Genomic DNA, 22,395 nt, shown 5'->3' with positions numbered 1-22,395 from the left:
AGATGCCGGGTGATGAGGGGAAAACACAGATGAACAAGATCCAGGCACTGCCAACTGGTGGAAAAATAAAACATAAATGCAAAACCATACAGAATATACTAAAGCAAAAAAGCAAAGTTCTGAAGAGAAGAGCCTCTTCTGGCTGAAGGATAATGAAAAGAAGCTTCAAAAACATGGTAGCGTGAAATTATAGAAAGCAAAAATGGGGGGGGGGGGATTTCTCAAATAGCATGAACAAAGGCTGAACAAGCAGGAATAAAAGCATGATCAAGAAGAATGAGTAGAGACTTCCCTGATGATCCAGTGACTAAAACTCCATGCTCCCAATGCAAGGGACCTGGGTTCGATCCCCGGTCAGGGAACTAGATCTCACATGCTACAGCTAAGAGTTTGTTCGCATGCTGCAACTAAAAGGTTCCCGCATGCCACAAGTGAAGATTCCACATGCTGCAATGAAGATCCCGCGTGCAGCAACTAAGACCTGGCACAGACAAACAAATAAATTTTTTTTTTTTAAAAGAAGAATGAGTAGTCTAATTAGAATGGAGCACAGGGTAGATATGTGTGGGAAAAAAATTACAGAAAATAAATCTGCAAAGGCAAGCTGATTATGGGAGGTCTTTAGTTTTCAATTTCTCCATCACAAAAACCTGGAGGTTTCTTAGAGTAAGATTCAAACTTTCTACAAGTACTAATAACTACTTCAATTGTGTTCTGTTAACTATGGGTTTCAACCTTTGATACACAATGGAATAAACCACCTGTGTGTGTATAAGTGTGGGGAGAGGAGGATTTTTAAAAGTACTGATGCCCGAGTCTCAATTCCAGCCAGAGTGATTTAATTGTTCAGGGGTGTAGCCTGGGCATCAGAATTTTAAAAAGCTGCCCTAGTGATTCTAATGTACAGATAAGGTTGAAAACCACTGCCTCAGAGAATTAACTATTATCAGGAATCAGACAAGATTTACCTGTTCAGAAATTACTTTGGAGCTAACTCCTGAATTGAAAAGGAAGGTAGAACTTGAGCAAAATGAAAAACCCTTTCCAAGGAAGGGAACGATGCAGAATGCCTCATTTGTCCTGATGCTGGTTTTGTTCTGGTTTTATGACTTTCTAATGGGCTTACACATCCTCCCCCAGCCACTCTCCTCCCTCTGGCCTATCTCACAATCCAAGCTTGAAAGAGATGGAATTCTTTATGGACCTAGTTGGCACTTGATGGCAAGAAAGAAAAAAAACACTGGAAGAGAAATAGCAGTATTATCAAATATGTTATATTTAATAAAAGGCATTGAGAAAAGGCACTCACTAGTGGTGTTATTTCCAAAGGAAATAAAGCCCATTTATAGCCCTTATTTTCTTAGATTTCATTCTTATATTTAAGTATTATATGAATATTACCTTAGCTGGACAGGATCTAAACGTACTCCCCTGCCCCCCAGGCATGCTGCCTGTCAATTTTCTTCACAAATATGTAAGAGAAAACTGAAAAGTAATTGATACTCCTTTGTTTATGTTCAGTTTATCAGATACAACTCAGCTGCAACCCAGAATCAAGAACTTTGATCTTACAGAGACAGAATGCAAAGGGTATTAGAGACATGCAGCCAGAAACAGAAAGGTTCACATATTTGTGCTATGTCCAGAGAGCAAAAGAAAAGGACAATTTCAATATGTTTTCTAACTAGCAAAACTATAGCTTATTCAGACTATTCAGCATCTTTCCTTTTGACTGAAAAGTTTCTCAGGGAGGTTATCATCTTCCTCTCTGAAAATATGACACAGGCGACAGCACCGTGATGGGCAAGAGTAACTAACACGGAGATGTCAGCAAGGATGGGAGCCAGTTCCTCGGTGAGGGCCTCTCCTGTCTGCAGCGACAAGCAGGATGATGCAGGTATCAGCTGAGGGCGGGGGGTGGGGGAAAGGCTAGAAAGCTGAACAAAACACAGCAATGTTGTTGTTATGTTGGCCTGCACTAGCCACTAGTTCAGTTGCTGATACCATCTGGAGTTGGATAAGATTCATGTGTTTGGTAATACTTACTAATCGGGTAGGGTACAAAATCAGTCAAACTGGACTTGTAAAAATTCAGTGATATCTGTTATTCAGTGAACTGGGAGAGGTGAGTGAGAAGTGCCAGAGGCGTAGGCATGGCTTTAATCTCAATCTTAGGTGTCTAAATACTGTGTATGTTTTAAGTGTCTTTTGGAGCTGTCCACTTCCCATTATTCCCAGGGTTGCCTTAATGAGGCTGCTATTTTCTTCATGAAGGAAATAATGTCAACTGTAGACCAACTAAATAAGGATACAGGAAGATGAAGGAGAGGTGCCAATTTCGGGAAAAGAATATTTCAAATGCTGAAAATGGAGCACAATTTTCGTAAAGGTCCATAGCTGATACCCAAGTTCAAAATTTCTTCTAGGGGTAAAGCCTCTCCAGCCCCCAATCCAAATCACATTATATGGCACTAAGAATAACACTAACACTTGGCTATTGCCAAAGAGTGGGTGCTTTACCATGCCCCAAGTAGTGCTGAAGTAGGCTCATTTCATGTTAAACTACATAATAATGTGTCGTTGCACTGTTCATTCAGTAACTGGATGGAAAGTGATTTCATGGTGACATTTTAATTTATGGGCTTAAGGGATTTCAGCATAGTTACATGAGCTCTACTACAGAATCAAGTTGAGCCAAAAGTATGAGAGTTGAGTCTCCATACCAAAAGGAAATACCTTCATCCAATGGCAACATGCTACAATAGCAGAAATACAGAGAAAGAACTAAAGACTGAGGTTCTGCAAGGGAACAAGTCTGCCTGACTCTAAGAAAAGGAAAAGTCTTGACATGGCCACCAAGCAGACCGAAAACAAAACAAAAAACCCAAAACCAAAACAAAACCAAAGAACCCCCCAAATGTTCACAATGACTGATCTGGGTTAGCCCCTTTGAGGTTCATGTGACCAGTCTAAAGTATACCTGTCTGCTTCTGAAACTGTGGAACTGAGTATCTGCAGACATTCTCTTAATTAGAGATGTAGATGTTAAGCTCACACATTTCTTTGCTCCTGTCTAGAATTACCACCTCTTTTATTTGACACTTTCCAGAACTGATTTAATTGAAGGGAGTCTAAGGAATGCTTCAGGTCATATAGCTTACCCATAGCTCTGCTAGTTAGGAGTCAAAACAGAATGATATAAAAATAGTACACGATGATTCCCATCACAAACAAAACATATCAAAATACTATTGGTGTCAAAAACATCAACCTGTGTTTTTCATACTAGTTTTAGATTTTAGAAGGCACACACTATCTCTTAGGTAAAATTACGGTTTCCAGCTATTGGGCTGCAAATTTTAATTTGATCTTGAAAAACCTATTATTTAGGGACTTTCCTAGTGGCACAGTGGTTAAGAATCCATAGGGGATTCCACATGCCACAGAGCAACTAAGCCCGTGCACCACAACTACTGACACCTGTGCTCTAGAGCCCATGAGCCACAACTGAGCCCACATGCTGCAACTACTGAAGCCCGCGCACCTAGAGCCCGTGCTCTGCAACAAGAGAAGCCGCTGCAATGAGAAGCCCCTGCACTGCAATGAAGAGCAACCCTCGCTCGCCTCAACTAGAGAAAGCCTGCACGCAGCAACGAAGACCCAGTGCAGCCAAAAGTAATAAAAAATAAACATAAAATCTATTTAGAAAAGCACCGTAAAATATAACTAATCAAACTGGTGAGACGAATCTGTAACCATGCAAAAGCTATTAGACAAACTCATGGTGAGAACAGACTTGATGCAGAATAGCATAAATGAGTTGAAATCACACAAAATCATCAGAAGACGCCTTAGTTTGAAGGAAAAAAAGGCTTATATCAACAGAAAAATAGGGAGATGTAACAGATTACTTCCTGAGACGGGAGAGGGAAAAGAAGGTGATGAGAAGTCCTTAGAATGGTCACTATTGGTCTCTAAGGTCAGTGAAAATCCACAGGAGAAGCTCTGCCTCCTGCCTCATTTTCCTTTGCAGTAATGACTACCTGACTATGTACTCATTTTCTCATCTGTCTCTCCTCACCTGAACGTATGTTTGTAAGGACTTGCCACAACTATATTCCCAGTACACAGAACAGAGCCTGACATATAATAAGCACTCAAATATTTATTGACTGAATTTTCACCAACCATATAAGCAGCACTATGGCAGTATTATTTCTTGGGGAGACAATTTTGAAATGAATCATTTTATTGGCAAAAATCATCATAAAATGGACAGAAGGCGTTCAAAACTGTTTCACCAACTGGCCTAGAGCACCATATCTGCCTCAGCACTGCCAACACATATGAATAGAACCAACTGGGGAAAAAATGACCCCACCTCCTCCATTCCCATCCCAAGGCCAAAGCTCCTTCTAGAAAGGGAATATATTGTCTGGGTAGTTTTGATGGCCAGTTTTCAGCACAAGAATGCTCTCTGTGCATCATTTATTTGCCTTGAAAGTACTTGCTGTATATCACAGCTCACCACCAAATAGATGGGAACACACGATTTCGTGGCGCTACCTGAAAGTAATCATACTCCTTTTGTTGCGAGATAGAAATATAAACTTATCCAATCCCTATTCTCATTAATGATTAAGCTTCTACAATCTTTCTCAAACTTTCAGGTGCCTCCTAGAGACAAGCTAGCCCAAACCACACGCAGGGCACGTGGGAGGTATAGCATGGAGAGGCCTAAGGCAAACAGACTTGTGTTTTATCTTAAACATTCATGCAATTTTACATTTTAAGCCTTAATACAGTGTGTTTACATTCCTTACCATCAAGTAAGACTGACACTGCAAGATGATGAACCAGGTTTATCCTGCAGCTTCAAATGAACCCTGTGCTGTGCTGTGTACTCCAGAGACTGTGTACCCCAGTCTGAGAAGGGGTACCCCAAAGTTAAGTGAGACTGGATTCTATTCTGGAAGATGACAATAGCAAAAAAAAAAAAAAAACAAAAAAAACTGGAGGAATCACAGGACAGTGGAGAGTGTGTATAAAGACTTACTATGCGACCTTCAGTTTTCTATAAAATGGAACCCAATACCAATTACCTTGCAGACTTATTTTGAGGATTAGAAATGATAAAAGTTCTAGCACAGAGACTGCCACAGAAATAGGCACTCAGTATTTGGTAATTATTCCCAAAACTGCCTGAGGCCAACTTTCACTAAATCTGTGCATTGATAAAAAGACAGTAGTTACAAAAGCCACTGAAGATTTTACCAGGCAAAACTGAGCTGCAATTTACAAACCTCTCTCCACAAGACTACCAACTCTAAAACTTACAGCGTTATCTTTTTCACAGGAAGAGATATTAAGAAGCAAAACTACTATGTACAGCAGATTTCCCATGGACTAAAAAACCCTCAAGATCACTACAATAGTTCACGGGTTGAAATATCTGAACAGTAAAAACCTGTAAGAAACAGGATAGGAGGTTCTGAAAAGCATACACTGGAGTCAGGAAAAGGCAGTTTCTCCCTCTATTCTACTGCATTCTAGCTGGGCTCACTGAGCATATTTCTCTGGCAGGAAACCCTTCCTCAGCAGAGAGAAAGGGCACTCTGGATAATGCTTCCTTTCCATTCTTTTTTTTTTTATTTTTTTATATGAATTTGTTTATTTATTTACTTATTTATTGGCTGTGTTGGGTCTTCGTTGCTGCACACGGGCTTTGTCTAGTTGCAGCGAGCGGGGGCTTCGTTTCATTGTGGTGTGTGGGCTCCTCACTGTGGTGGCTTCTCTTGTGGAGCACGGGCTCTAGGCATGTGGGCTTCAGTAGCTGTGGCTCACGGGCTCTAGAGTGCAGGCTCAACAGTTGTGGCGCACAGGCTTAGCTGCTCTGTGGCATGTGGGATCCTCCTAGGGCAGGGATCAAACTTGTGCCCCCTACATTGACAGGTGAACTCTTAACCACTGCATCACATAGGAAGTCCCCCTTTTCATTCTTGATGCACAACAGCACAATTTTCTAAATAGAATAACACACACCACCTTGGATAAAAAGAAGGCCATGGGGCTTCCTAGGTGGCGCAGTGGTTAAGAAACCGCCTGCCAATGCAGAGGACACGGGTTTGATCCCTGCTCCAGGAAGATCCCACATGCTGTGCAGCAACTAAGCCCATGAGCCAAAAAAAAAAAAAGAAGGCCATGATTTAGCCAAGCCCTCTGGTGGCAGTCTGAAAGTAATGGTAACAAAAAAATCGAGATTCAATGATTACTTTAGTGATTCTCAGAGATGTCAGACTCACTAGCACATGGTGTATCTTTATAACATGTATGCAAGATTTACATACATGGGTGCCGAGTCAACTGCCACACTACACCAAAACTGAAGGATGTGCACTGTTAGAAAAGTCACACTACCCAGAACGAGCAGTTTCTTAGATTTGGTAGCAGGGGCATCAAGAGACACCTATACTGCTTCTAAAACAAAGAAACAAAACCCCTAGCAACATTTAAATAGTATATTATTCTGCTCCACACATAGATCAACCATGCAAGTTTCATTACCTGAATTCATTCTACATCAAGGTGACAGTTAAGTTTATAACAACAGAAGAAGGAAATTATCTATGTTTAAGCAAAAGAGACTATGCTAAAAGGGCAAGCAAAAACTAAAGAGACGGACTTCCGAGGTGGCACAGTGGTTAAGAATCCACCCGCCAATGCAGAGGACCTGGGTTCAAGCCCTGCTCTGGGAAGATCCCACATGACGCAGAGCAACTAAGCCTGTGCACCACAACTACTGAGCCTGTGCTCTACAGCCCATGAGCCACAACTACTGAGCCTGTATGCCGCAACTACTGAAGCCCACGTGCCCAGAGCCCATGCTCTGCAACAAGAGAGCCACTGCAATGAGGAGCCCGTGCATCACAATGTAGAGTAGCTCCCCTGCTCACCACAACTAGAGAAAGCCCATGTGCAGCAACGAAAACTCAATGCAGCCAATAAACAAATTAAATAAATAAATAAATAAATAAATTTATTTTAAAAAAAACTAAAGAGGAAAGTAAAGAGTGTAAGAAATCCATTTTGATTTGAATCCTGTGATGAAGAAGCATCATTTTTAAAAATCTAGAGCTCTGCCTACATCAATGATTTTCAAAAGTACCTGCCTAGTCCAAAAGCAAACAGAAAACCAAACAACAAAAACACCTGGGAATGGTGTGCACATGTATATGTGCTGTTTGTTTTTGTTTTTTTAATATCGCAGCAATACACCTACTTAACTCTCTTTGGTTTAAGAATCATAGCTGTTATATGACTCACCGTTACTGACAGAAGAAGGTTGGAGCCTTCAGCTAGCTTGTGACAAATAATGAATATATAAACTGATAAGTATTTCCTGAATGACAGTTCTAGAAAAGTCACAATTCACTAAATCTCAAAATTTCACAAGTGCAATGATGAAAGAGGCAAACAAGATCTAATGGGATCTTGGGTATGGAAATGGAAGAATAGTACTATCCTCTAGTGAATATCAAGTTGTAAAACAGAGGAACAGAAAATGGGTAGATAATCCAAAATACAAGGCAATTTTCAGTCTCCAATTATGGAACATGAGCAGGGGTAAAAATAACCCTGGGAATGAGCAACTAAATCTAAATTGGTCAAATTCAACTCTTGGCCAATTTCTGATAGGCTGGATCACCTAACATCAAATCACAACAGGAAAACTTCCTGGAGTCAGGGGGTTGAGGGGCAGAACGAAGGTAAGGTCAGAGAGGTCTGTTCTGTAAGGAGGTGCCAGAGCTCACCAGAATATAATTCTTTCGTGGAAATCATTGTCTTGGCTTAAAGATCAATTTTTTTAACATCTCTACGTAACTTCATCTGGAACTTCATTTGGCTCAATGTTCTCAATCTTGGCTGAAAAATTACAATAACTTGGATATTTTTTTAAAAACACCAATGTCGAGGGTCCTGTCTCCCAAAAATTCTGTTTAATTGCTCTAGGGTTGGGTCCAAACACTGACAATATATGTATATATTTAAATACCAATTATGCTGCTAGAGCTAAGAACCACAAAGCTTGAAGTAAAAGGTTAGTAGCTGCCACGCTTCATTAGCAGTACACCACTGACCTCTATGGGTGAGGTTCTGCTAGAAACCAGTGATAAAAGCAGCAGAAACCTTGCTGACAGCCTCATCGAGATGAACACCCACGTAACCTGTGTGCTGCTTGCTAGACAATCACATAACTAATCCAGGCCATATTTTAAATGGGGACCTAGGTCAAATTCCACCACACACAGCAACATTCTTCTTCCTAGAGAGTAAAAGACAGATCTTTAACAAAGTAATTTCAAGAGTTTCTTGCCCCCTCTCAATTTGAGGCAGAGTAGGAGCCCTCTTTCCAGGAGGGTGTTTACCACTGAAGTCAACAGTAAAAGGCATCTGGGTTTACCAACCATTCAACACCAAAGTGAAGTGGTTCACAGTGATCACAGATATTCTACGTCTTTACTATGCAAAATATGGTCCACAGACCTGTTTGTTAGAAATGCAGACTCCTAGGTCTCACCCAGACCAAGGATCTGTCTTGTATAAGACCTCCAGTTGATTTAAGTACACATTAGTTTGAGACGCACTGCTTGCTGTAAGGCAAGGATTCATTCAAGAAACAGCACTATCTGTACAGACTAAGTAAAAATTTTGAGAACTATTTTCCTCTTTAAATTAGATAATTTACGCAAGAACAAGAAAAGCATTTTATAAATGGCATAGGCTACCGCTGCCATAGAAACTCATCTTCCACACAGCCAGATTTAGGCCTCCTTTGTGATGTTCTCTTAAAATGAATCTAGGTTCTTTGAGTGAATGTATATTTAACTACATACAGATTCAAAGCAAAAACAAGGGCTTTTACTCCTCATTTTGATTCCTGGGACATATTTATATCATTGAATAAGCTGAAGAAACCTGCATGTAAACACTTTCTGGGGCTATAACACCAAATATATCATTTTAAATCCCTAAGTCAAAATAACCTAAAATTTAGAGTTACATAGGAATATTACTGGGCCTACATAGCAAAGGTCGTATAATATTTAAAAATCCAATTATAAAAATAATTTATTCTCCACCACCAAGAGAATATCCTTTGCAAAAAAAAAAGGGAAAAAGGCCATGTGTGACTTGAGCTACTATAATCTAAGAAAGTTCTCATCGTTTTTCTATCTGATGTAAACTTTCCAGAATCCTAACACATGACTGGATTGGCTGTGTAAAATATAAGGAGAAAACTCATCAGCGTTAAGGGCCAGCAAGAGCTGATACAAAGCCAAACGGAAGTAACATGTCTCTTTCCTTCCACGCTAAAGCGGGTTAAGAAACAAGAGGACAGAGTCCTGGGCCAGGCAATACCAAAATATAGAGCCTCTTTCTCCCCTCCATCCTTCAAACTTAATTTCTTTGTCTTCTTAAGGTTCAACGAGTCCACTATGTCATAAACCACTAGGGAAATAAGCAGGCTTCTTTAGGCAGAACCATGAGGAGGACGTAACATTTAACTTGCAGTTCATGTGTCAACAGAATAGGAACAGCTATTTCAATGTTTATAAGGGATTTCTGAGAGTTTCCATGAATATTTCAATATTCATTTGTCAGTCTCCTGAGTCTATAAAGGAGGCTATACAGCAATGCAGGATATAACATGAGGAAGCTATTCAGTCAACTCTATTCACTAGAGATATGAATATGAAAAGCAAAGGCTTATATTTTCAAGAAAGACAAAAGGAGTACTCATTTGTGTCATCATTAGCTACAGTCCAGAGCTTGGTCAGTGTAGATTCTGGAAGCAGTGACTTCCATAAGTAAAATGCACCATCCACAGAGATATGACCGTAACCCTATCTCCTTAGACTCTCTGTCAGCCAAAAGTAAATGTACCTGTACCGGCTGGCATAAATCCCAGACATAACACTGCTCATAAAGTAGAAGAGAAAATGCCAGCGTATGAAGCAGAAAGTAAGGCTGTTTTGTTTATGTAATCTCTGAGAACATATATTTTTGTATCTATGGCATTAGCTTCCAATTTCTGACGTTGGGAAATAAATCAGTTTGATAGGCATATTTATAGTCATTAGGTTGACAAACATCTTATTTGCAAGTGTCCAGCTAAAAAAGCCCCTCTAATTCCACCATAGTTAAGTATCTAATTTGCAGGGAGCTGTGTGATGAGACCTGTTATTTCCTGGCCTTCTCTACACAGATGGAAGGTCATCCTCAATATTTCTTGTTTATCTTGTAGAGCAACAATAACTAATTGCTTCCACTGGTGGCACGTATTCACAGATACTCTGGACTATGGAGCCTTTTAGTATTAGAATCCTGGAAGCTAATTAAATTGGAAGTATGACACGGTGGAGTGGGGGGCGTGGATGGAAAAGGGGAAAAAAGAACCAGTCAAGAAGTACTTCCCAACTGTAAGAAAGATACATTTTTAAAAAAAACACAAATGGCTCAAATGGCTGCCTCAGAACCTTTCAGAATTAGACAAGGCATAAGCCAATAAAATATAAAAAAGGCAAAAGTTTGAAAGCCTCAAAATAGGATGACCACTATGAGGTCATTTAAATGATGTTCAGGTCAAAGGGGAAATTACAGGGGCTATCCAGAGTTAAGCAGCAGGCGCAATAATAAGCTCTGGAAAGGCTACTAGGGTGGTTAAACATCAAAAGTTCTGCTTAGAGGCAGGACAACAAAATACTCCTGTACACCTGCAGACATACCCCATACCAATGATGAACAGTATCAATTAATTCTCTAGAGACAAATAATCCTGTCCTTTATCAAAGGACATTGTTCTGCTCGTTAAGGAAAGGTCTAGTTCTAAAATAAAGTTCTTCAGCACATCAGGAATTAAAAATAATGCCCAAAATTTAAAAATGAAAAGAATTTAAAATAACCAAAAGAAAGAAGAAAGAAAGATGCTTACCAGACTATCTAGTCCTCCTCCCAAGAGGTCCACTGCTCCCATCTGCATGGAGGATACCTGTGGCACATTGACTGGGGGACCAAGGTCAAGGTTTAAAAGATCCCCCAGAAGGTCACCTTGAGAGGGGATAACCTGAGGCTGTTCCAGGTTGGTGGCAGTGGTGGTGCCAACAGGGCTGTCACCCGCATCAGTGCTACAAGTCACACACAGAAAGAGGGGAAAAGACAAAAGTCAGTTTCACTTGGGACACAGTAACAAGGCAACAAGTGAATGTCATATACAAAACACAGGAGGTGGAAAAAAACTCTTACACTATATAACCTCATCAGTCAACCAATTTTAATTGAGCACTTACTCTATACGGGAGCACTGCAATGAGAACTCTGGGGGAATGTTTTTTTTTTTAAAGAAATATATTTCCTATCCTCAAATAACTTACATTCAAAAAAACAACCAAACAAAAACCCAGCATTCACAAAACAACTGAAAAGCGCACTCACTGTGTAACAGCAGAAATGAGTACTGTGTGTCTGCACACTGACAGGATACAGCTGAGAAGCAAAACAGAACACATGGGGCTGATCCCAGAAGCTTCTGAGAATGGTTTTATGGCTAGATTTTGAAGAACAGAATAGTTATGAGGAACTACCAGGGAGAGACCTTCCAAAGAGGGAAGGATAGTCTGTGAAAAGGCACAGAAATGACCAATTTGAATTTAGTGGTGGTGAAAAAATTATACTGGCAGGAGCAGACACTTAATTGGCAAGATTTGGGGGAAGTGAAGATGAGGGAAATATAACTCTGAAAACAGGTCTGGAGAGTTAATTTTTATATGATAGGCAATGCAGAATCACTTTTATTTGTTGAACAAAGAACTAAAAATAACATTTAGAGGAAATGGACCGTGTGTAACTGGTCTAAAGTTGGGAGAATGGACATGGAGACGAGCTAAGAGTAATCTACTGCCACCACACTGCAAAAGTAAAAAGAGTGGTGAGTTCCGAGAGATGTTAAAAGGACGAGGCAGGGGAAAATGATCTTCTTAATAGATGGTGCTGGGTCAACTGAATAGCTGCAAGGGACAAAAATGAGCCTTGACTCCTACACCTCAGAACATAAACAAAAATTAGGGATAAATCGGACATAACTGTCAAGGGGAAAACCAAGAAGATTTCAATGACCCTGGAGAAAAAAGTTTCTACAAAAAGCACTAACCATAAAAGAAAAAAGTGATGAACCAGACTTCATTAAAATTAAGAACATCTCATCTTCAAATGACACCATTAAGAGAGAGTGAGAGGGCTTCCTAGGTGGCACAGTGGTTAAGAATCTGCCTGCCAATGCAGAGGAAACGGGTTCGATCCCTGCTCCAGGAAGATCCCACATGCTGTGGAACAACTAAGCCCATGTGCCACAACTAGTGAAGCCCATGTGCCTAGAGCCCGTGCTCCACAAGAGAGGCCACCACAATGAGGAGCCCACAGATCACAACAAAGAGTAGCCCCCGCTCACTGCAACTAACGAAGGCCCACGTGCAGCAACAAAGACAAAACACAGCCAATAAAATAAATTAATTAATAAAAAAAAAAAAAGGAAAAAGAAAATCATTCTTAAAAAAAAAAAAGACAGAGAGAGAGTGAGAAAAGGTATTCTCCACAGCCTGGGAAAAGTCTGCAATATAGACATCTGACAAAAGACCTGTATCCAAATTATATATAATTCCTCCAAATCATTCAACCATTACATAAAGAATTCCTACAAAGATGATGACAACTCATTAAAAAATGAGGAAAAGATCAGGCATGACACAAAAGAGGATATCCTAGCATGAAGTCTATAAACATGAAGAGGCACCTGCATCTTTACTTATCAGGAAAATGCAAATTAAAACTATGAGACACCACTACACATCAACCAAAACGGCTAAAATTAAAATGACTGACAATACCAAGTGCTGCTAAGGACACGGATCGCCTGGAACTTTCACACATTTCTGGAAGGAGTGTGCACTGGTACAATCACTTGGGAAAACTGGCAGTATCTCCCATAGCTAAATATACATGTATTCTATAATCCAGCAATTCCACTCCTAAGCGTATACACAAGAGAAATGAGTATATAGGTCTACCAACAGACATACAGGAACATTCCATAGCAGCTTTATTCATAAGAGCCCCAAGCTGGAGACAACACAAAGGTACCTCAACAGCAGATATAAGTAAATGGTGGTATATGCAGCAATGGGATACTATGTACCAATAAACAGGAACACACAACTGATAATACAACCTTAGATTAGTCTCAGATATTACACTGCACAAAAAAGCTAGACACAGAAGAGTACACACTGTATGGTTCCATTTACATGATGTTTAAGAAGAGGCAAAGCTAACCTACAGTGACAGAAAGCAAAACAGTGGTTATGTCTGGAGGGTGGATATAACAGCAAAATGGCACGAGGAATCTTCTGGGGTGCTGGAATATTCTATATCTGATCAGGGTGGTGGTTACAGGAGTGTATACACATGTAAAAATCTATTGAGCTATACACTAAAGCTTAGTGCATTAATACTAAGATTATTATAAATGATATATTAATTTAGAAAATCTCACAAAAAAAATGTCAGGCTCAGATGGCCTCACTGTGAATTATCCCAAACACTTAAGCAAAAAGTAAAACCAATCTTAGATAAACTTTACAATAGAATAGAGAAACTTTAAAATAGAATAAAGCAGGGGTCCCCACCCCCAGGCCATAGACCGATACTGTTCCGCAGCCTGTTAGGAACCTGGCCCCGCACAGCAGGAGGTGAGCAGCAGGTGAGTGAGCAAACATCACTCGAGTCACCATCTGAACCATTGCTCGCATCACTGCCTAAAACCACCCCACCCTCCCATCCACGGAAAAATTGTCTTCCATGAAACCGGTCCCTGATGCCAAAAAGGTTGGGGACCACTGGAATAGAGAATGGCAACTGAAAAAATCTATAAGTAGTTCAGTTTTACTGAATATTAAAGAATTATTCCTAATTTGGGCTTGATAATATATTGCAATTTTTTAAAAGTCCTTATCTTTTAGAGATACCAAGTAAAGTACTTAAGGGTGAAGTGATACAAGGTCTGGAATTTAAAATACTCCAGATCCCTCAAAAAAAAAAAAAAAAAAAAGACCAAACCAAAAAATACCTGGGGGTGATAAATGAAGGAAGATTGGAAAAATACTGATGACTGTTGAAGCTGAGTGATGAGTATACATGTTTGTTATACTATTCTATCTTGCATATTTTCTAAGATTTGTATAATTGTTAAAAAACAAACAAAAAAACACTGTAAAAATTCCATTAATAAACAAATGTTTTTTTTTTTAAACATGAAAACCCTAGGTAGGTTCTGACAACACCTGAACAAAGAAGAATGAAGAATCAAACTCAGAAAAAACAAAAACAAAGAAGCAAAAGACTAGTGATGCTCCTTATAAGAGGAATCTGCAGGGATGATGGGGCAAACCAAGCATTGGCTCCACTAATTACTAGTTGCATGCATTATCCTGGGGAAGTGACAACCTTCTCTGAGACAAAGCTTCCTCACCAAAAAGATGATAACAAAACAAAGCATTCTATTTTAGGAAGGATCAAATGAAAACATGGTGTAAACTGTAAAGTCTTGTAATATATCAGTGGTAACTGTGTTTAGAAGATAAACTACCTAAGGGAATACACAGAGAAGGTTCAGAACAAGCCCTGTAATACAACCAGAGAAGAAAATGAACATAAAACTGCAGAGATTAAAGAGACAAAAATGATCTAAAAAAGAGGACTTAGGAGGAAAAAGTGTCAGGGAAGCCAAAAGACATATCTAGATTGGGGGTAGCGTGGGTACAAATAAAACCAAAAATTAATAAGGAAGTCAAAAGGGGACACAATTTCATATACACCTAGCAAGAAATATATGAAATCTCCATAAACGGTATCCTCTGCATATGAAATTCTAGCATCTCCAACATGTATCATTTGGGAAATGCGACAAAACACATGGATTTACCAGCACCACTAAATAGAAGGCAGAATAGGCACATATTTTCTTTCACTCTAATAGGGAAGAGTATTATGAGAAAATAAAAGTGAGTTAGATGAAAAGAAGTAAATGATCTTATAGTTTCTACAAAGTAAGAACATGATAAATCATTAATATGTATTTTTTCTAAAGGGAAGACACATGAAAAGTAACATGAAAATGTTTCCCCCATTTTGAAGGCATGGGAAATAACTCCATAAAACTGTCATCAAAGCAGTATTTTTAAAAGGTGAGATATTTCCCAGTTTGACAACTATTTACCATCTCACTCCCACAGAGCAGCTGACAAGTATAGTAAGCAATACTCAACTGAAAAGCACTTCTCCTTTTCCCGAGTGTTTTAAAATACTTTGTGAAGTAAAGAAGTAAGCACTTTTAAACTTCTAGAAGAGGCAGAATAAGGTTTTATGGTGTGGCTGTATTTCACATCAGAGGCACATGACTTATTACCCTTAGGCTGCAGAACAGAGCTAGGTGACGTCAGGACTCTTATGGACATACCATTTGCAGCAACATACCCATATTTATTTCAAAGGGGATTTTTCTGTATTTGTGTTTCTTTTAAAAACACAAAACAAACACAAATGGACAAAAAATTTATCCAAAAAGGAATCCCATAAGGAATTGTGAAGGTAACAAAAAAGGCTATTAATCTGTTAAAGACCTCACATAAGAGACTGTGTTTCTTTTTACATAGTTTAAATATTGGTTCTTTCTTTGTGTTCCAGAAAGAGTTGTTTTTGTTTGTTGATTTGTTTCACTTTCCCCGTCCCACTTGAGGGTCAAAGTTATCAGGAGAAAGGTAATTTCAATGGCAAACAACAGAAAGTCCATATCTATTTATCAAAACTTGAAGCACAGAGCACCGGAATTACAACTAACTGCTGAATAATCATTGACAGAAAGACACTGGAAGTCACCAAAAAAGACACCCCACAGCCAGAGACAAAGAAGCCGCAATGAGACGGTAGGAGGGGCGCAATTGCGTTAAAATCAAATCCCATAAATGCTGAGTGGGTGACTCGCAAACTGGAGAAGAGTTATACTGCACAAATCCACCCACTAAAGTGGGGGTTCTGAGCCCCACGTCAGGCTTCCCAACCTGGGAGTCCAACAACGGGAGGAGGAATCCCCAGAGAATCAGACTTTGAAAGCCAGCAGGATTTGACTGCAGGACCTCCACAGAACTGGTGGAAGCAGAGACTCCACTCTCAGAGCGCACACAAAACAATGTGCTCACCAGGACCCAGGGGGAAGGAGCAGTGACCCTATAGGAGACTGAACCAGACCTACCTGCTGGTGTTGGAGGGTTGCCTGCAGAGGTGGGGGCAGCTGTGGCTCACCGAGGAGATGGGAGCACTGGTGGCAGGGGTTCTGGGAAGTGCTCATTGGCGTGAGCCCTCCCAGAGTCCACCATTAGCCCGAGCCCTCCCAGAGTCCACCATTAGCCCCACCAAAGAGCCTGTGGGCTCCAGTGCTAGGTAGCCTCAGGCCAAATATCCAACAGGGTGGGTACACAGCCCCACCCACTGGCAGACAAGCAGATTAAAGTCTTACTGAGCTCCGCCCACCCAGTCCTGCCCACCATCAGTCCCTCCCATCAGGAAGCTCGCTCAAGCCTCCTAGATAGCTTCCTCCACAAGAGGGCAGACAGAAGTATCAAGCAGTGTCAGCAGTATTTCATCTTGTGGAAGTGAAAACCACAGCCACAGAAAGATAGAGAAAATGAAAAAGCAGAGGACTTTGTACCAGATGACGGGACAGGATAAAACACCAGAAAAACAACTAAATGAAGAGGAGATAGGTACCCTTACAGAAAAAGAATTCAGAATAATGATGGTGAAGATGATCCAGGACTTTGAAAACAGACTGGGTGCAAAGATCGAAAAGTTTACCAAAGACCTAGAAGAATTAAAGAACAAACAAACAGAGATATGCAACACAATAACTGAAAGGAAAACTAGAAGGAACCAATAGCAGATTAACTGAGGCAGAAGGGCGAATAAGTGACCTGGAAGAAAGAATGATGAAAATCACTGAGGCAGAAAAGAATAAAGAAAAAAGAATGAAAAGAACTGAACACAGCCTAAGAGACCTCTGGGACAATGTCAAACGCACCAACATTCGCATTATAGGGGTCCCAGAAGGAGGAGAGAGAGAGAAAGGACCTGAGAAAATATTGAAAGAGATTATAGTTGAAAACTTCCCTAACATGGGAAAGGAAATAGCTACCCAAGTCCAGGAAGCACAGAGAGTTCCAGGCAAGATAAACCCAAGGAGAAACATGCCAAGACATATAGTAGTCAAACTGACAAAAATGAAAGACAGAGAAAAGTTATTAAAAGCAAACAAGGGAAAAACGACAAATAACATACAAGGGAACTCCCATCAGGTTAACAGCTGATTTCTCAGCAGAAACTCTGCAAGCCAGAAGGGAGTGGCATGATATATTTCAAGTGATGAAAGGGAAGAACCTACAACTAAGAATACTCTACCCAGCAAGGATCTCATTCAGATTTGACAGAGAAATCAAAAGCTTTCCAGACAAGCAACAGCTAAGAGAATTCAGCACCACCACACCAACCCTCCAACAAATGCTAAAGGAACTTCTCTAAGCTGGAAACATAAGAGAAGAAAAGGACCTACAAAAACAAAGACAAAACAATTAAGAAAACGGTAATAGGAACACACATATCGATAATTACCTTGAATGTAAATGGACTAAATGCACCAACCAAAAGACACAGACTGGCTGGATACAACAACAAGACCCATACATATGCTGTCTTTACAAGAGACCCACTTCAGACCTAGGGACACATACAGATGGAAAGTGAGGGGATGGAAAAAGATATTCCATGCAAATGGAAATCAAAAGAAAGCTGGAGTAGCAATAGTCATATCAGATAAAATAGACTTTAAAATAAAAAATGTTACAAGAGACAAGAAAGGACATTACATAAAGATCAAGAGATCCATCCAAGAAGAGGAGATAACAATTATAAATATATATGCACCCAATATAGGAGCACCTCAATACATAAGGCAAATGCTAACAACTATGAAAGAGGAAATGCAAGGCAGAAATAGGGACACAGATGCAGATAACAAACATATGGACACCAAGTGGGGAAAGTGGGGAGGGTTGGAGGCGGAATGAATTGGGAGATTGGGATACCAAATTGTACACTCTAGATGTATGCTGTTTATTGTCTGTTAACTGTATCTCAATAAAAATTCTTAAAATAAAAAAAATTAAAAAGGGAGGGGATATGAGGATACATGTATACATATAGCTGATTCATTTTGTTGTACAGCAGAAACTAACACAACATTGTAAAGCAATTATACTCCAATAAAGATGTATAAATAAATAAATAAATAAATAAAAAACCTTGAAGCACAGACTGGGAGATGTACTTAGAAGTTAAGTGGTCATTTCTAGCGAATGTTAAGTATGCTTGCCTACGACGAGAAACACTGTGTAATGATGCCTGATCTTCAAAAACCACAAGTTTCCTTTGGGTGAAAATCACAGCAACTGCCCCCAAACCAAAGATTCAACTCGAATTAAAGGCTAATGAAAGATTAATAACCATTTTCTCGGGTATTGCCCTTTTCTTTTTGTTTATCTGTGTTCATAGGCTGTTAAAATAGAGCTACAGTATTGTAAATGTTGACTACACTAATTTGTAAAGTAATAAATCCTACACTCTGGCTATTCATGTACCACTTAAACAGCAACATATATTAGACAATGGTATGAGACACTCATAAATGGTGGAAGTGCAGTTACTCTAACCACTCAGAGAGCAAATTCTACTTAGATTTAAGGTTTATTATAATTAATGAAGGAAGGAGATTCTGAAAAGATTCCAAGATAACCATTATAAGGGTTTATTAGAGTACTGCTCCTCCCAAATTAAGATTTTAAGGTATCTATAAAGCAAGACTTCCATGTTATTTGACAGTCTGTTCATGATAGCATTTCCTTATTGATATGGATCAATTTATTTTGGTAAAAAAGGTACAGGCAACTGAAAAACTATGTCTACACAGAAACTAAGCTGTTTTTATAAAACAATCCTGCAAACATTATTTCATTAACAGCTAGTTTTACAGCGTAAGAGAAGCACTATCTGCTAACTTTATCCATAAGCTTGAACCAAAGTTACAGTAAAGGATAAAAATAGCTAAATGTATACATGGCCGGCCTCATTTTATTACACTTCTCAGATATTGCAGTCTTTACAAATTCAAAGTTTGTGGGAAACCTGCACTGTCAAATGGTGATTCTCATCTTTTAGCCATAACGTATTTTTAAATTAAGGTATGTAGACTTTTTTTAGACATACTATCACACATTTAATAGACTACAGTATAGCGCAGACATAACTTTTATATGCACTGAGAAATGACAAGAAAAAACTCCGTGACTCGCTTTACTGCAGTGGTCTGGAACCGAAGTGCACTATTTCTGTGGTATGCCTGTAAAGGCTTTTTATCAAGTTTTCAACTCTGGTTAAATTTCTAGCCTTATCTTTTTGGAGACTTCAGCAACTTTCAAACTTTATCCATTTAGAAAATCTTCACCACAATTTTCTAAAGGCATAATCTTACCTACCCTGAGATTAGAACACACAGGGGCCTTTTACCCATTGTGTATGGTCGCTAGCATTCAGATGAAGCCCCAGGGCAGTAAAGCAGGTTTGCCAAATGCATAGCAACTTCTTTCCCAGGCTATAAAAGCTTGAGGAAGACGAACTTTGTCTAAACAGAGAACCATTGCTCACTGAAACCTAGTTTACCTGCTTACCTCCCATGATGTATTGGCAAGTGTTTACGATGGATCCCGTGACTTCCTTCCACAAAAGCATTGGGCGGCTTATGGTACACTGAGGCCAAAGAACCAATGTGGCAGATGAGCTCATCCAACAGAGTTGGTTCAATAAGATCTGTCTCCTCAGAGATCAGTGGCTTCTCAGACAGAACTACTTCTTTGGCTGTGACAGGATCAGTTGAGAGAAGGCGCCAATAAATATAGCCCCGGTCTCGAAGGTCAGGATTATCAGAATCCTAATGAAAAGGCAAAGGAAGAAGGTTTAAATGCAACCTTTCTCCATATAGAAACCCAAATTGCTGGATTTACGATCAAGGCAATGCTATAGTGATTTATGCAGAGTTGACTGTTAAGATATTTAGACTCAATATTGTTAATACAGTCATAATTCTGTAATCTCTAATGTTTCAAAGAATTTAAATATAAACTGAGGTGGGTTAGTTCTAAGACTCAAATTCAGAATGAAGTTGGGAAATGGAAAATAAAACTTAACCTAATAAAAATCAACTGCTTAAAATGGCCTTGGGACATAAAAATAATGCTTTTAAGTGCATGGCATTATTATTTACTAGGGTCCTATTGATGAACGCTTAGATTGTTTCCTTTCTCCCGCCTGCCTACTATTTACTTTAGTGATCACTACAAAGTGACAATAAATATTCTGGTGTCTACCTCTCAGAGTCTGTCTATAGGGTGGCATTCATTTATGCACGAATTGTTCCCATGGTATCATGTTATTAAAGGCAACAACCAGTGCCATTTCAATTTCTGTATTTAAAACAAACATACAAAAATATATTCTTTAAACTGGGCCAGGGTTTTTCCCATGAGTTTCTACACAAGCAGATGAACTGGTTCATAATTTAGCCATTTAAGGCACGTATCACTCAGCTCAACACCAGAAGTGACCCTGATAGTTCTATATAGATTTTCTTAATCATATATTATTTACTTTGCACTCAAAATGGAGTGCTGGTTAAAAACAAAAAAGCATAAACAGATACAAGTTAATACAATATAAAAATGGTAAATTTCACCTCAAGATAATCTTTGTCATATTCACAGGCTGCATTATTCTAATAGAAATGTACATACACATGCAATATTTATATCAAAATGTTTGTAGTATTTGAAATACCAGGGTTAAAAAAGGGAAACAGTGATAATATCCAATTTAGATGAGATTGTTTTGTTGCATGTTGGGAGGGGGGCTAATTTGCTCCTGAGGAAGTGTTTATAAGTAGCAGCCTGAAACCTCACTTAGATTTTCATTTGGAAACAAAGCTTGAATGTTATAAAACAAGCAAGCTGATTTTTTACAAGAGCAGAATACAAGTTTCTCCAAGTATCACATCAAGAAAGCATTCCCCAGCCCAGCTTTTATTGATACTTAAATTAAAAGTTAAATTTCAATTTGTATATTCAGCCCCCAAAGCATGTCATGTAAAATGTGTACACTAATTATGCTTTTTATTATACAATGAAAATGAACACTACACATCACTTAACTGGAAAAATTTAGTTTGTCTTTATATAGTCGTAAAGTTGTTAAACATTAAACTGTATAAAACAGCTTAATAATATACTGATCAAAATAAAATTTTTTTACTTCAAATTATTTCTCTCATAAAGCAGGTACATATTTAACCAAATAGCACCCCACCCCCAAATTCCTGCGGTGACTCACAAAATATATACTTCTATGAAAAAGGCTCGAGTCTCCCCACAAATTCAAAACACAGCAATAAGAGAAACTTCTGGAGATAGAATAACAAACACTGACTTAAAAATTTAGTCCTATAAGAAATAAGAAAATGAGTGCAAATTTTACAGGACTCAAGTCAAGAATGGGCAAAGATCTCCATGTCCATACTCAGTTATCCTGAGGGCTGATCTGTTAGGCCTACCATCAGCTGGCCTTCACCACCTCAACTATTCACATGGAGGCCACGATAAATCAGGCCCAGTCAAGGCTAATGACAAAAAAATAGAACCTTTTTATGATTTTAAGGTACATTATGTGTTTGGTGACTCAGAAAATTTGGTTTCGGATCTACTACACTGCTAGTCTGACAGGCCCTTGTGAGGATCTCGAGAAAATAGTTTATTTCCAAAAAATCTGAGAGTTTCCAAAACCTCTTTTACCAGGCAAGCTCTAAAACGGTAACTCTTGAACTATAATGTGCGTCAACATTTTAACACACCAGGAAAGCCACTGAAAGTGCAGATTCCAGGGTCAAACCACAGAGTTTCTGATTCATTACGTCAGAAGTGGGGCCCTGGAATTTTTATTTTTAACAAGCAGCACAGGTGATTTTGATGATGATGGTCTCTAGTTCACAGATAGAAAAACTAAGGTGAAGACTTCCATGTACTAAAAAGAGTAGTTACTAAAGTCTGGACAATTCTATGTGTATTCTTTACTAGTTTCTCTAAAAATATCAAAGCGAAAAAGACAAATCTTTGAAATAAAGCCATGGATTCAAAA

The 22,395-nt window shown here is 39.1% G+C and overlaps 1 protein-coding gene across 4 annotated transcripts in view; it reads right to left on the bottom strand.

Moving 5' to 3' along the window:
* The window catches only part of AP2B1 (adaptor related protein complex 2 subunit beta 1), a 119,039-nt gene that overhangs the window by 43,838 nt on the left and 52,806 nt on the right, over positions 1-22,395 (bottom strand). For all 4 annotated transcript variants that reach the window (XM_057714675.1, XM_057714678.1, XM_057714676.1 and 1 more), the window contains 2 exons: positions 19,884-20,143; positions 10,994-11,186 (listed from right to left, as the gene is read on the bottom strand). In XM_057714675.1, the coding sequence (XP_057570658.1) occupies positions 10,994-11,186; positions 19,884-20,143 (453 nt within the window). The remainder of the gene's footprint in view (positions 1-10,993; positions 11,187-19,883; positions 20,144-22,395) is intronic.

The sequence above is a fragment of the Hippopotamus amphibius genome, chromosome 17, assembly GCF_030028045.1.
Source record: "Hippopotamus amphibius kiboko isolate mHipAmp2 chromosome 17, mHipAmp2.hap2, whole genome shotgun sequence".
Taxonomy (NCBI): Eukaryota; Metazoa; Chordata; class Mammalia; order Artiodactyla; family Hippopotamidae; genus Hippopotamus; species Hippopotamus amphibius.
The sequence above is the reverse complement of the archived record's forward strand: the minus strand, read 5'-3'. Positions and strand labels throughout refer to the sequence as shown.